General features: G+C 36.0%; 1 protein-coding gene and 1 pseudogene across 1 annotated transcript; one reads left to right on the top strand and one right to left on the bottom strand.

The window, feature by feature from the left end:
• The first annotated feature begins 1,241 nt into the window (after positions 1–1,241).
• Positions 1,242–5,777, top strand: LOC114283009 (rust resistance kinase Lr10). Its single transcript, XM_028225802.2, has 3 exons — positions 1,242–2,171; positions 4,417–4,434; positions 4,522–5,777. The coding sequence occupies exons 1-3, from the start codon at positions 1,448–1,450 to the stop codon at positions 5,556–5,558; spliced, it is 1,779 nt and encodes a 592-aa protein (XP_028081603.2). The 5' UTR covers positions 1,242–1,447; the 3' UTR covers positions 5,559–5,777.
• A 5,800-nt stretch (positions 5,778–11,577) lies between these two features.
• On the bottom strand, positions 11,578–13,493 carry LOC114282613 (rust resistance kinase Lr10 pseudogene; annotated as a pseudogene).
• Between the last annotated feature and the right edge of the window lie 3,481 nt (positions 13,494–16,974).

Genomic DNA, 16,974 nt, shown 5'->3' on the forward strand with positions numbered 1-16,974 from the left:
GCTTGAGACCCAATTTTTGTGACCACACAATTCTTAATTTTTTTGATCACTCATTATGTGTTTTTTTTTTTTTTTCCTCTCTCCTCCCCCTCTCTCTCACAAACGATGTGGGGTTTGTGAGGTGCAGAGTATGTAGCATTTCTATTTAAAATATTATAAGAGATATTATTTACATGATTAATGTTTCAGGTCTTGAGAGCTTCAAGCGTGAATGGTGGGAATTTGTGGTCACCAGTCGATCGACCGGACGACTGGGTGAAGCACTTGTTTACCGCGGTTGTCACCTTGTCAATTGTGGCCGTCAGCCCCTTTACCGGACGATCGGCCGAACGACTGGTTAAATAAATTCGAAGCAAATTTGCGCCTCAATATTCAAGGCCTATAGCACGACTCATATTTACATTATACTTTCAATCAATAAAAGTAGAATTTTACCATATGTTACTACTTAATAATTATCTCGAATAGACATAGTGGACTCATCAATTAGGTTTAAACATTATCAGAGCAAAATTGTACGCACAAGCAAAATTCTATCTCCTCCCCAGCCCCTGGAGCGACCACCACGTTCCCAGTCGGCCATGAAGGACCTCTCCCCCCTCGCTGTTTCTTCCCTATGGTGACCCAACCATTCCCCACCGAAAACCCATCCAAAACAAGAGCAGCACCCTCCCATCCATCCCCAAACAGTGATTGGGGAAGAAAAATTTGATTACGACGCTCGCCCATGTGAACCACAATCTGCACTGGCTGGGCGAGTTTTGTTTTCTTCCTTTTGTTGTTTTGATTTTGTTGCATCTTCTTGATGCTTTCTTAATAAAATTTATTATTTATCAAAAAAAAAAAAAAAAATTCCATGCGCAAAAGCGGCAAGAAAAGTCATACTACTATTTAATGTTTCAGTGAGGGGAAAAAAAAGGGTTTATAGCAAAAATTTTATGAAGTAAAAAATTTTATAAAAAAATTATTAAAACAATTGTAAAATTTAACCAATGTGTGTCAAAGTGTAAAATTATAATAAAATAAAATTAAGAATCACTGATATAATTTTTCAAAAACAAAGACCATCATTGGCTGATCGGTCAATGCGAAAGCAGTGTGAAACATATCATATGGTGTGAAAATCTGACTATAATGCTTAAATCAAGCAACATCTACAAGCAAAAGCACCAAGAAAAGTCATGACTACTATTTGATGGCAATAATATAGTTTGATTTTTCTTGAAATTATAGTTATCTATTTTTATCAAATAATAAATGTAATATGATGTTTGGCATGATAATCTGATCAATAAGCCTTCAAGATTAACTATTAAGATCATCAAGATAAACCCAAGATGAGTCCACCAACCTCCCTCCAATTGGACAATCCCTCTCTACCAAAAACATATCACCATAATGTTTTAAAGTGAGAAGCTCTAATCATTTTGCTGTCAAATAATTGGCAATGATCTGTGTTTTCATGGCTTCTCTACTCATGAATATTGTTCTCTTCCTTCTCTCAATTTACACAACAGGTTCAAGAGCATCAAGCACCAATTTCAGTGATAATTTCTTTGAACTATGTCCTCCAACAAGATGTAGCAATACAGGTCCAACTATCAGATTCCCTTTCAGGCTAAATACTCAACCACCCTCTTGCGGCATTGAAGGCTATGAATTATCATGCTCAGGCAGCAACACAGTGTTCCGCCTCCCTTCCTCCGGCGACTACTACGTTAAACAAATCTTCTACCTCCGAAACTGGATTTCGCTAAAAGAAATTCATACCACGAATTGTCCGATTCAAAGTGTAATGCTTTTTAACCGCTCTGGATCAATTTTAACCGCATCCTATTATCTTGCTGTTGTGAAGTGCACGGAAAGGGTTGCGAAAGATGGAATATCGGGCCCAATTGATTGTTTACGGGATGATAATACAAATTTTATTTATGTAATGAACGGTGGGGATCAGATGGATAAGCTGCCTTTACACTGCAAAATGTTCAAGAGTGTGGGATTTGGAAATGTAGACGTGAATGAGGCACCTGTTGAGAGGCTGTTGAGGACAGGAGAGATCGTCGAGAATTGGAATGGTTTTGGACGATGTTATAAATGTGAAAATTCTGGAAAGTATTGTGGGCTCAATAGCACAAGTACTGGAACAATCTGTTCTAGTAAGAAGCCCCCAAGTAAGTACCACCCAACATATTGGAAGCAGTTTTGAAGTATAGTTACCAAAATTGTATTTTGTGCTTTACAATTTATTTTCCTGGGAAACTTATTGGAAAAACTTATCTAAAGTTCATGGTCTTCCCTTGCATGTGTTGATGGTTTATTTCCTTTCCAAAAATATTACTTTCTTCTTATCCAAACACATGTTTACTGTCACAATATTGCAGGGAATTCTTACCTCTCTTCATCGGTTCGAAAGACTCTTAGATTATGTTTGCTTGACTGGAATGTAATGTTCATTCTATTAGAACATTCATTCTCACATTTGGTTCACTAAGAACTGGTGAAAATTAAGCATTCCATTCCATTTCACTTCCATTCCAGTGAACCAAACATAACATATATCTCCATCTAGCAACTCTGTTCCTCTATATTTTTTTCATTGGCATTTGTTGTCCAACATTCTGAAAATTTAATAGGTATTGTAAGATGAACTAATTTGAGCCCACTAAATTAATTAGGCCCAATAGTCCAAGGGTTGGTGGGCCTGAATTTATCGTCATCAAACGGACTGAATGGCTCTAAGCCTCGAAAAGTTCGTATCCACGAACTTAGAGACTTACTCGGGCCCGGACTCGAAAGGGTATTAAGCAAGCCTAGAGATCCAAGGTACTCGGACTCGAAAGGGTTCGGATCCACGAACCTAGAGACTTACTCGGGCCTGGACTCGAAAGGGGATTAAGCAAGCTTAGAGATCCGAGGCACTCGGACTTGAAAGGGTTCGGATCCACGAACCTAGAGGTCCGAAACACTTGGCTTCGAATAGATTCAGACGCAATCTAGAAGTTGCTCCGTTAATGAGTCCCAGAACACTTGTGGGCTCGGAGCTTTCCGGGATCTACGTACTAGAATCATGGGCGTAATGGAGTCTGAACAAAGGACCCGATCCTGAGGACGGTAAGTGGAGATAAATTCACTCTTCGGTTAAACTAGCCTATACCCGGGTCGAGGTGGCACGATCTAAGGGGTCCCTGAGACTTGGCAATATTTGCGGCAGGGCGTTCTCTTGAACTACCCCTGACCCTTATGCGACAGGACGTCCTCTGGGACTACCCCTGACCCTTTGGGATGATTGGGGATCATTGGTTAGGTGTGGCTAAGAAGAAGGGTTCGCCGAGAGATTGATCTCCTTTTCGGGGTTTTCCTCATCCTCGGAGAGGTCACCTCCTCGGATAAGGTGGTTAGAGAGAATATTCCCCATGTGCCTTGCACATGGGCTCCATCCTACATCATGAGGTGCCTATAAATAGCACCTACCCATAGCTTTACAAGGGATGGATTTTGGAGATTTTTCAACTCTTGGGAAAGAACTAATTTCCCCTCTCCATTATCAACCTTGAGAGTGAAAGTGGGAGATCCATGGGAGAGCCTTGCCATTATTCTCTCTCTAGCCATTTTGCCTTCTTCTTCACCCAATCTCTTATCTCCATCATCTCTTTTGTTTTTGTGTTCCTAAGTTGAGATTATTGAAGAATCTAAGCCTCTCATCATATTCTAGAGAATTCGAAATTGTTCTTCAAGGATCTTCGAATATTCCAACTCCTTTCTTGAACCCTCTCCTACAGGTATCATGATCACTTTTTACAGAAATCAGATCTCCTGTCCCTAATTTATCCCATCTCTGTGTCCCTATCCCCTTCGCTGTCACATGATCAATCCCTCCAACATTGATCAAGTGGTGGAGAGGGATTTAGAACAAGGGGGCAGAGGAGATTGGAACATTTTTACTCTCCAATGTCACCTCCACTCTTTCTTTTTTCCTTTTTTTTTTTTTGCATATTTGGCTGGAAATTTGAGCAATTATTTCACATGACTACAAAAACTGATTCATTGACAGAATTATGATAGAAAGAGTGAAATGATGTGTGGGCATGGCTTTTCAGATATATACACTTTCTTATGGACTCATTAAGATTACAAGTTTGACCTATGACAAAGTATCAGCATAAAATAACCATCCATAGGATATATCCTAATTTCCATACTTTCAGTTTGGTGCCTTAGTAATCGTCTGCTTTCAAAACCCAGTGCAATTGACTTTTTATCTTAGAAGAATTCTCAGATTATGTGGGAGAAACTCATCTTTCAAGAACAATTGATGATTTTTTCCTATCATTCTTATGGCAGCATAAATTGGATTGTGCTTCTAAACAGATAGATATTCAACTACTGATTTTTTGTTTTTTTTGTTTTGTTTTGCAGGTACACCAGTAATTATAGGTGAGCTCCTACTGAGAATTCTCTCAAGCTTAGCATAAACTCAAACTAATGATGTTATTTACTTATGCTGTTGGTTAATTTCTTCAGGAACTACTGTTGGAGGCACCATTTTCCTTGCATTGGTGATAGTAGTACTCGCCATCTACCGACGTAGAAAATCTGAAAGTGAACTCAAGATAGAGAAATTCCTAGCAAACTACAAGACCCTCAATCCAACCAGGTATACTTTCACTGACATCAAGAAAATAACCAGCCGATTTAAGAAGAGACTAGGCCAAGGAGGTTTTGGAAGTGTCTACCAAGGGAAACTCCCCAATGGGATACCTGTTGCTGTGAAAATGCTCGAGAAATCTGAAGGCAATGGGGAAGAGTTCATCAACGAAGTGGCCACTATAAGTAGGATACACCATTTCAATGTGGTTCACCTCTTGGGATTTTGCTATGAAGGGACGCGACGTGCTCTGGTTTATGAGTTCATGCCAAATGGGTCGCTTGACAAGTTCATACTCTCAAAAGAAGCCAAAAAGTCTCGTGATCATCCATTGAGTTGGGAAAAGCTACAAGAAATTGCGATTGGCATTGCTCACGGGATAGAATATTTACACCAAGGGTGCAACCTAAGGATCCTTCATTTCGATATAAAGCCTCACAATATCTTACTTGACGGGAATTTTCAACCCAAGATTTCGGATTTTGGACTTGCCAAGCTGTGTTCAAAGGATCAAAGTGTTGTATCCATGACAGCTGCAAGGGGAACCACAGGGTACATTGCACCCGAGCTCTTCTCAAGAAACTTTGGAGAGGTTTCTTACAAGTCCGATGTTTACAGCTTTGGAATGTTGCTGTTAGAGATGGTTGGGTGTAGAAAAAACATTGATGTTACTGTTGAAAATCAAAGCCAGATTTACTTTCCAGAATGGATTTATGAAAGAATGAGACAAGGGAAAGAACTTGGATTGCGAGTAGAGATGGATGGAGATGAAGAGATTGCAAAGAAGCTTGCAAATGTTGGACTTTGGTGCATTCAGTGGAGTCCATCAGATAGACCTTCCATGAAAAGGGTGGTTCAAATGCTAGAAGGTGACTTTAGAAGTGTAGAAATGCCTCACAAGCCTTTTCTTTAAGATGTTGAGATGGGTTCTTGAGATGAGTTCAATTTGGTGTCAAATTTGAGTGTATATATATATATATATATATAAGAATGGTCCATTTTAATTCATAAATTTCCACCTTTTAGTTATAGATGAAATGAAATACCACATGCATGCTCCTTAGCCATAGGATTGAGTATGTACATGTACACATTCCCTTGAAGAGATTATGTAGATCCTGTCTTTCCAAAATCCCTAGAATTATCACTTTATCCCTCTTTAACTATTGCTACATTTTACTTTCTTAATTATCATTTTTTTTTTCAATTTCAACATTTTGTTCAATTTTATGAAAAAAATGATAGAAAATGACACGTGAGTTATTCATTCCAATTTTCTCTCTTATCATAAAATTGACAATGTGCATATACTTTCCCTCGTATATTTTGTCATAGAAGAAAAGAAGATATATACACATCTCATATATAAATAAACCAACTCTTAAATGATCATTTTTATTATAAAATTTGCATGTAGATGCTCACATATTATTTTTTTTTCCTGCTCTTCTCGTAATAGAATGTTTTGAATCAAGTCAGACGTAGAGGAAAAAATAATGAATGAGGTTTTTTTAGATGGAAAATATCAGTTCCAAATTTATATTTAATGACGTGGAGGTATGCATGTCAATTTGTTTAAAAAACCTACCACATTCAAAAAAAAAAAAAAAAAAAAAAAAAAAAAAAACAACAACAACAACACCTAATTAGTACATATTAATGTATGTTTGGGAGGAAAAAGATTGGGAACACACTTAACTTCTGACATAGTGCACAAAGTGATTGTCCGACTTGAACCCATAACCTCAAGATTATTATTAGGCCAAGATTTTATCACATTAATGTAAATAAATTTAAAAGTGATTTTAGAAGATAATTAACATTTGCGTCACGTGATTGATGGACAAATTCATAGACATAAATAACATACCTCAACCAGTGGCGGAGCCACACAGGGCTCAGTGGGTCACGTGCCCCTGAGTTTTGAGAATTTTTTTTTTAAACATAAAGAAAGTATTTTAAATAAAAAAAATTATAGAAATATTATTTAAAGTGAAATATTAATGACATTTTTAAAATTATGAGAACAATAATGATTATTTTGATTGAAAATAAAGAGACTATGATAAGTCATATTATTATTTATGAAAATTTCAATATAATGGTGATGTCTATCATTATTGACATGCAAACATAATTAATTTCAATGAAGATATAAAATTTATTGGATTGTTAGTTACATTTGACATGTGAAATTTATCCTTTATATGTTTCTTTCCATTCATAACTAAAATGACCACTATATAAATTATAATCAAGCAACACATCTTCAATTATAAAAAAAATAAAAAATAAAAAATTACAATAAGTCATAACTAATATCAGAATGAGTCATAACTAATAATTATTTGATATATAGTCATAACCAAAATAATAATCACAAGAAGTTTTTTTTTTGATCGGAAAAAAAGAAACTTTATTGATGTAAGAGCAAAATACAAGGTACAAAACAGAATACATCGATAAAGGAAGGAAAGTGCAAGTATCACGATGAGCTAAATCCAAACTATGTTGTCACCAAAAAGCTCATCCTATCATTTGCTAACAACCACAAAAAGTTATAACTAAAGAGTATGAAGATCATAATTGCGACATATGATAGACACTTTTTTTTGCGGTATGTTTTTATAGAATTTCTCTACTAAAATATGTCATTTCTGTCTCAACGTATCTTCTTTTTTAATTTTTCAATCCACCTATAAAATAGTTACTCCCCAATATTTGTATAAAATTTAAACTCAAATCCTTTAATTTAAAATTCACATTTATCGAAATGAACTCTTAACATTTAAGTTTAGTAATATCTCATTACTGTTTATTATGAAAAAAAAAAATTAATGTTGTCATTAATTTATGCCTCCTCTCCTCTACACTGAATTTCTGATTACGCTACTGGCCTCAACCCTTGAAATATTCATCCATTTTTCTTAATTTTTAAACTCAAGAAAAAGGAAAAAAAATTATTTGCTTAATGTTTCTCCCCCCCCCCCCAACACACACACACACACACACACAAATTTAAAGATTTTAGACACTGAATAAGAAACTATTATTGCATTTTCATGAAAATTTAAGATTTTAGACACTGAATAAGAAATTTTAGACACCGAATAAGAAACTACTATTGCATTTTCATGAAAATTTAAGATTTTAGACACTGAATAAGAAACTACTATTGCATTTTCATGAATCTTTCATATAAGTTGCAGGCTTTCTATGTACTTGTTATCATTTCTGTGATATTCTCATTTTGCTTAATGATTCTATCTCTCATGCATTTTTTATTTATTTATTTATTTTTGTGTGATGTTCCACTGAATTAATGAGTACTAGGAAATGGAGCCAAGTCTAATGGACTAAGAGGATTTTGTCAAGGAAAATGATCTGTAAACAGAATTTTTTACAAAAAAATTCATTAAAATGATGTGTCAATGACAATTTTGATATAGTTTCCTAGTCCCATGCTTAATTCAACTATGAAAAGTGACTTGTTTGGGATTGATAGAGCCATTCACATAGCAATAAACAGGTTCAGATATCCTCAAATTGCAACTCTCACAACAAAAAAATTAAGGTATTAGAGACTAAAATTTAGGAACAAAATTATTTTTTAGGACCAAATATTTTTGTTACGAAAAATATTGTTATTATATTTTTAGCAACGAAAATTGAATATTAGTGATGAATTATTATCATTTTGAGACCAAATTTTTTGTCTCAAAAAATCAATCATTTTGAGACCAAATTACTTTGTCCCTAAAAGTGTATTTATTAGTGACATTTTTAAAATTTTATCACTAAAAGCCTTATTTTTGACTTTTCGAGGCTACCTTTTAGCGACTATCCTTACGACGATAGAAATTGGTCGCTAAATGTCTTTTGCAACAAATTTTTCACTTTTAGAAACAAAAAAATTTAATTTCTAAAACTTTTACATATTGTAGTGTCTTTACACTGTGTTTACACCATAAATAAATTTTCCATCGATTACAATTAGATTTAAATTTTCTATTACTTGTTCTTTTTTTTTTTTTTCTTCTTCTTCTTCTTCTTCTTCTTATTATTATTATTATTATTATTATTATGTAGAAAATCTTGGAAGTTAAAGAGAAGTTAAGACAAGTTTTGAAGAATTATGGGATGGAAGACACATTGTATTGTAAGAAAGAAGATGGAATATTTAGCAAGTTAAAAGTAGTTATTTAGGTAGTGGTTAATGAGAGTTTTTTCTTTCATTTTTTCAATAAATTGCCATTAATGGCTCTATTGTGATGGACCAACAAATCAACACATGACTTGATTTTCATTTCTTTTCTATCCTAGGAGTAGATCTAATCTACATAGGAGTAGTTTAAACTTAGATAGTAGTAGTCTTAATATGCTTTACTTGTATTTGATTGTTCATTCAATATTTTACATCATCATCATCTTCTTCTTTCTCTCTTTTGTCTTATTTGTTTTGTCATTATTTTTACTCCAAGGAAGTCCTTGAAACTTTCAAGGTATAGAATCTCAACACAATTGTTTGATCATTGTGTTGTTTGGTAAGATTTTGGTTAAGGGTCTGTTGATCTAAGCCTAACAAAAATTTTACTAACAATTTTTGACATGTCCAATTGGACATCGTTGTAACTTGGAGGAAATGATACAAACAAAATATCAAGAAATTATACCTTCAAATGGCATGTTTACATCTTGTGTACCCATGAATGCAAACCACTAATGGAGTCGCAATAATTGGTATGAATTATTTTTGGAATGTCTCATCTTCTATGTATAATGATTCTACTGCCTGTTACTAACATAATGGCATGAAAAATGAAATGGAAAGAATGGTTTGGCATTGTGAGGATGGAATTTTTATTGGTACAAGAGTGAAGTTTTGGCCCTACAAAAAACAATTAATTTTTTTGATTGGCAAAAATTCAAATAATGTCATCACCATCACATTATTTGATGCAAAAAGATATAAATTACTTTGATGAAAAAATTCATCAACTTAGTTGTCAAGTTTATCAAGTTGATGGAGAAATTCAACATTGGAGTAAAAAATTAGAGAATCTTAAAAAACAAAAATTTTATGAGTTGCTAAGAGGCATTTCCAAGCAAAACTTTCTATCCACAAAAGCCATGGCCAAAACAAAATTAAGTTCGCCAAAACAAAATTAAGTTCTGCAAATAGCATGTTTGGAGGCAATTTTTCAAGCCATTAATTGAAAAGAAGACCAATTTCTTTTGCTAAAGGATATTGAGCATTTTATTGTTAACAATCCAATTGGGAGGCATGGTTTTAAGTCAAAAATGACAAAGAATGTTGAACAACCATCACAAAATGATGGTGAAAATTCAATTGGAAGGTATGGTTTTAAGCCAAACATGGCTAAATTTGATGAACAACCATCACAAAATGCTGGTGAAAATTCAATTGGAGGGCATGGTTTTAAGCCAAGCATAGCTAAATTTGATAAACAACTGTCACAAAATGATGGTGAAAATCCAATTAGGGGATATGATTTTAAGCCAAACATGGTTGAAAATTATGAACAATCCACATTTGATGAATTTGAATTTTTAATATTGTTAATTTTGTCAAAAAATTTAATTTTCTAAAGTCAATTGACATTATGATTTCTGTCATCCAACAGCCACAATGATTTTGTGGTTCACATCAAAAAATAATTTTGATGAAGTAGTTTACAAAAAGAAATTTTGAATTTTATTTCTATTTTTTATATAACAGTAATAGTCAATGTGGCCACAACAAAAAAAGAAATATATATATATATATATATGACCAATCGATTATAATTTTCATAGTTTCTATTATGTCTTTATGTTCATGCAACTCTTCAAGAATTCGAGTGCTCTCATTCCAAAGAGTTGGGGAGAGGGGGAGGGGGAGAGGGGGGCATTGTTTGCACCATCAATAAATTTTCCGTCGATTATGACTAAGTTTAAATTTTCTATTACTTCTTCTTCTTCTTCTTCTTCTTCTTATTATTATTATTCTTATGCAGGAAAATCTTATAGGTGAAAAAGAAGTTAGAACAAGTTTTAAAGATTGAAGGGATGGAAGACTTAGGAAGATTTAGGAAAGAAGGGGGAAGATTCAAGGGATGGAAGACACATGGCATTGTAAGAAAGAAGGGGGAAGATTTAGGAAGTTAAAAGTAATTATTTAGGTGATGGTTAATAGAAGTTTTTTCCTTCATTTTTCCCCCCTATAAATTGCCATTACTGGCTCTATTGTAATGGACCAACAAATCAATACATGACTTGATTTTCATTTCTTTTCTATCCTAAGAGTAGATCTAATCTATATGAGAGTAGTTTAAACTTATATAGGAGTAGTCTTAATATACTTTATTTGTATTGGATTGTTCATTCAATCATTTATATCATCATCTTCTTCTTCTTTCTCTCTTTTTTCTTATTTGTTTTGTCATTATTTTTACTCCAAGGAAGTCCTGAAACTTTCAAGGCATAGAACGTCAACACAATTGCTTGATCATTGTGTTGTTTGGTGAGATTTTGGTTAAGGCTTTATCGATCTAAGCCTAACAAAAATTTTACTAACACACTATCTAGCATATAAATACAACAATATGATAAGGCAATTTATATGAGGCATAATAACTTGACAAATACGAGAATAAATTTGAGCTCAACCATAAAAGAAAACCTTCCCAAGAAAAAAAAAGGACAATTTGATTGTATTTTATTGTTGTGGAAAGTGATTAATGATAAAACAAATAAACCAATCATAGTCGAACAAAGAACACGAGGAAGAAAACTACAATCATTTGTTGCCATTAAACATTAGATTGCTGTGAATAAACATTGTTATTGTCATCATACAAGCATTCCTCCGTCGACTTGGATGTCTGCCAATCTGTTGAGGCATACGATTGCAGCTTTTCTACTGACAAAAGTTAAGGGGAAGACCAAAAAGGCTTAGGAGGCATTTCCAAATCATCAAGGCTTCCTTCTAACATCTCCACCACTTTGATCATTGAAGGACAGTCCGATGCCTTTACTTGAATGCACCATAGCCCAATCATACATAACTTTCTTGCAATCTCTATTTCAATCTCACTCACATTCACAAGCTCTAAATCCCCTCCTTCTACTTCTAGATGATCATAAACCCATGATGGAAAGTAAACTTTGCTTGAGCTTTTTGCGTTTGCATCAATATTCTTTCTCCCTCCAGCCATTTCCAACAACAACATGCCAAAGCTGTATACATCTGATTTACTCGAGATCGCTCCAAAATTCCTTGAAATCAAATCAGGAGCCATATACCCTATTGTTCCTCTTGTGGTTCTAATGGACATAGCATTATACTCCTTTGGGTAAAATTTTGCAAGCCCAAAATCCGCTACTTTTGGGACGAAATTTTGGTCTAAAAGGACATTGTGAGGCTTAATGTCGAAATGAAGAATGCATACATCACATCTGCAGTGTAGATACTCAATACCTCGAGCAGTTCCTAGAACGATTTCGAGGAGTTTCTCCCAAGCAAAGGGCTGAGCCTTTCCTTCTTTCAAGAAGATGTGTTTGTCAAGTGAACCATTAGGCATGTATTGATATACAAGAGCGCGATAAGACCCCTCTGAGCAAAATCCCAATAATTATACCACATTGACATGGTGAATCCTACCGATTGTCGAGACCTCGTTGATGAATTCTTGCGCGCTAAATTTGGTGTTTTTGAGCATTTTGACAGTAATCAAAAAGCCTCCTGGGAGATGCCCTTTGTAAACGGATCGAAAACTGCATTTCCCCAATTGATCCTTGAAATGGTTTATCATTGCCATTAGATCATTATAAGAGTACCTTTTGGGCATCAAAGATTGCTGATTCCGTAGAAAATTTTCCACTCTATCTACTGGCTTTCTTTCTTTTCTAAACTTATGGATGAGGAACACAATTACAACTAGTGGAGTGATGATAAATCTAGCTGTGGTTGTTGATTTTTGACCACACAACCAAGCAGGGAAACTCAGTAGGAGAGCACTGGCAGAATAGATTAAACTCGAATAACCTATTACAAAAAGATAAGAATTCGGCGGTGGTTCGTCCACCTGGGGGCACTCCGACGATTAAGTCAGTAATTATATCTCAAAGATAGCCAATAGTGCTAAACTCACTAGACATAGCATAAAAGCATACCTTAGACCCATGAGGGTACCTTACTTTTATAGCCAGCACTAACCGGATCCCTGTAGATGCCTAGTTTCAACAGACTTTGGCTCAATGCTCATCTTGGACTCCCAGCTAGATAGAGATAAACTCCCTAAGAGCTTATCTTTATCCAGACTGAGATCTTCCCCTATTCTAGGACTCTTGTCCCTTATCCGTTCATCCTGGATTTCGATATCTCCGCAGATAATCTCGACCTAGCTGAGATTACCTCGGCGTCAAAACCAGGCCACGCGGCACCTTACCTGACACTTCGGCGTCACTTTGGCCACGTGCTGTTATTACAAAATATGTCCCCACAATTGCCCTCTAGGTTCTATTACCTTGGCAACTTGAGGTGATAGAACCTACATCACTAGTTCATTTACTACGTAGGCTGAAATTCATTCTTTCCTTCAACCGAGATCATGATGCGTCGGTTTCAAGTACCCAGTACTTAACTGTCCATTTTTATTAGGGATCAAGAACCAAGAACCAAGTTCTTTAAGTATCTTAATTGAGATCGTTCCTCTAGCCGAGGTTTTTGCTTCATTAAATCAAGAACTCCAAGAGTTTAATCTGCTCATGAGTTGTCACGTACGGTTTTCCCAACCGTTTCCGCCACGCGTCTTTCTCTCATTAGTTCGTACTTGACACACGCCATCAGGTTGCGTCACTTCTGCGCACACCACTTGACAAACACGTCGTCTAAGGCATTTTATTATGGTTTGCTACCCTTTCGAATTTTTAACAAAAACAATTTCTCTCTCTTTGTCTTTTCACTTTCATCCTCGCACTCTCCCTTAAAGTTTTCTTTGTCTACAAAATTTCTCTTAAACTGCCATTGTCGTACTTTTGAGCTTTCTGCGATCACTTGAGTACTGCTTCCGGCGAGCTCCGTATTGTTGGGTTCTAGTCAACATCGTCGTTTGACTTCGTCAAACTTCTTTCCAGCCTTATTCGGTAAGTCCATGATTTCTTTTCATGTAATTATAGTCTCTCACTTTTTATTTTGTCCCAAGTCTGCCATCTGTGCATATTATCTGTTGCTAGTCTATCTTTATCTCCATGTTTTGATCTTCGTGAATCATTTCCTATTTCTTGAATCTGTCTAACGTATCACAATTTGTTCCTGAATTCAAGAATGTGTGCACTTATTATGGTCTTTGCACACTTTACTTAGTGTTCTGTAAATTGATGACTTTCCTTATTCATGAATTGTGGCCGCTTTCTGGATTTCTAAATCATACTATTTTTTCTGTTTTTCTTATGGTATTTCTAGATTTTTGTCTTCAATTCCTGTTCATTTGCATAGATCATAGGTTTGGGATTTGCCTAGAAACCAAATACCTATGAAGAATTGAAACAAACTCCCTTTAGATCTGCAAAAACTCTAGCTTCGGTGCATGTTTAGGGGTCAGCCGAGGTCTTTAAACCCATACTAACCATTCCTTGCTAAAATCTTGTACCAATCTTTACTAAGTTGACAAGTGAAGAGTGGATACCCCAGAAAAAATAGAGTATTTCTGTCGAGAGTTCTCTATCCCAGCCGATGTTCAACTCAGATTGGCTGGGGAGGAGGACTCCATCATGCCTGATGGGGACTCCATGTCATTCCCAGTAGTTACTTTCATAGAGTGTGGACTCCGGTTCCCTTTAGATACTCTTTTCTGAGAAATCCTTCATTATCCCAAGCTCAACCTAGTGCAACTGGCCATAAACTCATATAGGGTTATCAATGGCATAATCGAACTAACACACCGAGAGAAAGCTAGGATCACTCTAGCCGACATCCAATTCTGTTATACCATGTGTGGCCTTAAGTCTGAAAAAGGCTACATATACTACCTTAAGCCCAGATCCATCGCCTTCAAATTAATAGCTGACCTCCCAGACTCCAACAAGGGTACTGGAGATGATTACTTTATCGTCTCGGGTAATTGGGAGTTTTCACCTGATGACGACATCCATCTCTATCCTCTGAGCCGAACAGTCTTTAAAGAGGGTAATGGTAAGACTTAATCATTCGTACTGAAATTTCATTTTGGTTAAGGCTTGCTAGTTTATTTATCTCTGCTAATGTTTACTTTTTGTTTTCTGCAGTTCTTCCTCAGCCAATGAAGGGATTTCGGCAATCATTCATTCCCAGTCGAGATCTAAAGAAGCTCTTAAAAATCTCCCTGTGCAGAAATGCAAGGCCCCTCATCTACTGAACTACATACCAACATACAAGTCAGCCTTGCCCGACGTTCCACGTTGAAGTAAGATCCTTCATTCTACCACAACTCTACCAACAAGTTCATCTCCAAGGCCAGATTACGCCTCTACCTCTGACCCAGTTGAGCAACCATCTACTTCAGCGCCTCAACTAATTCCTCCATCCCAGCGCCAACACCAACACCGAGCTCTAATTTTTGCTCCTGCAGGCAGAACTCGTAGTCGCAAACGCCGAGATTTTGAGGCATCGGCTTACGACCTAGCCAATCCTCCAATCACTCTTCTAGCAATACACTTCGTGTCACAACCCAAACCCGCCCCTATAGGTTTAGCATCGTAACCAGCTAATAACTCTTGGATTACCAAAGGCCTCTGAACAGAATATCATATAAATAGGGACTGTGGAAGCAAATACATAGATTATGCATAGTCCATTGAGCTGTGAAGGCATACATGAGACATGTAATCTTAAGATTTATAACCAAAATACAGTATTTATATACCACTTCATGAATACACAACAGAAAGTTTGTTCGTAAAATAAAAGAAATTAAGTCTTATACATCCACACAAATATAGCCTCTAAACATGACTTAACTGGGAATCTCCTCGGGAGGCATAAAAGCTAGCTGACTAAAATTGATATGCTTGGTCCTCAACTCTGAGCCTGGTCCCGTGCCTGATCACCTACATACATAATATAAATCATGAGCGGAAGCCCAGTGAACAATAACAGAGTAAATGGTTAAATGAATGATGTCCCATAACAAGATCAGTAAACAGACACGAATTCATATTCTTGATCGAATCATAACAGAAATCAAAATTCATGCTTGATCATATATATTTTATCCGTTAGCGCTAATAGATCATATATAGAACATCATAGTTCATGCTTGTCAGTTCTATAGAGGAACCTCTAGCCAGGTACGGATAACTTGTCAGTTCCTTAAAGGAACCTCCAGACTAGGAATGGATAACTTGTCAGTTCCATAAAGAAATCTCCAACCGGGCGCAGATAACTTGTCAGTTCCATAAAGGAACCTCCGAATCGGGAACAGATAACATATTTGTGTCACAAATACTTATAAAAAATTGGACAATCATTCATAGTATAGAACATAACATTTCATAAAACAGATCTTATTTCATATACAGAAAAAAATAATTTAACTTGAACATAACTTTACTAAGTTATTACTCATAGATAACAGATGGCTCCAAGTAAACGAACAGATATCCTGTGGAGCGTGTCCTACACAGATACAGAACAAATACGTACTGAATTACACGCTCGGAATCATTAACTTAGTTCTTCTTTGTCTTGGTGTGCTTCTATTCCTTTTATCCTCATTATGGTGTCTTAATCTTGGCCTACGAATGCCTAGGATGCAATGAGGATACCGAAATGCATTGGAAAAACACTTGGTCAAATTTTTGAAAATAGGGTCCCCGCTCGAGCGGACATGAAAACATATGAGGGACCACTTGAGCGGTCTGCAAACTTTGAAAAAGTACTGGTTATGTAATTTTCATACTCGACAGACGCTCGACGGTCGCTTAAGCGTGAGACTCATATCCCCGCTCGAGCGCAATTCTTGCCACTCGAGCAGGCTGCAACATCATGGGACTTCTGGGGGCTTGTATTTCACATTTGAGCAGAATTTTTGTCGCTCAAGCGAAAGTGCAAAAACAAAGGTTCCGGCTCGAGCGTAGCATCCTCCGCTCGAGTAGAGAGATCGAATTCTGGAATTTCCAGATTCACCTCCAAGCTCCCAAATTCGAATTCAATATTGAAATTTATATTCCTTTGAACCAAAAACTTAAGGAAACTCATGAAAACTTGGAAAACATAAAGTTTTGGAGATCAATTCACAGAAGCAAGGTTCAAGAGCTTGCCAATTGACCAAAACAAACCTCAATTCTTT

This window comes from Camellia sinensis, chromosome 5 (genome assembly GCF_055761805.1).
Source record: "Camellia sinensis isolate YWXY chromosome 5, ASM5576180v1, whole genome shotgun sequence".
NCBI classification, from domain to species: Eukaryota; Viridiplantae; Streptophyta; class Magnoliopsida; order Ericales; family Theaceae; genus Camellia; species Camellia sinensis.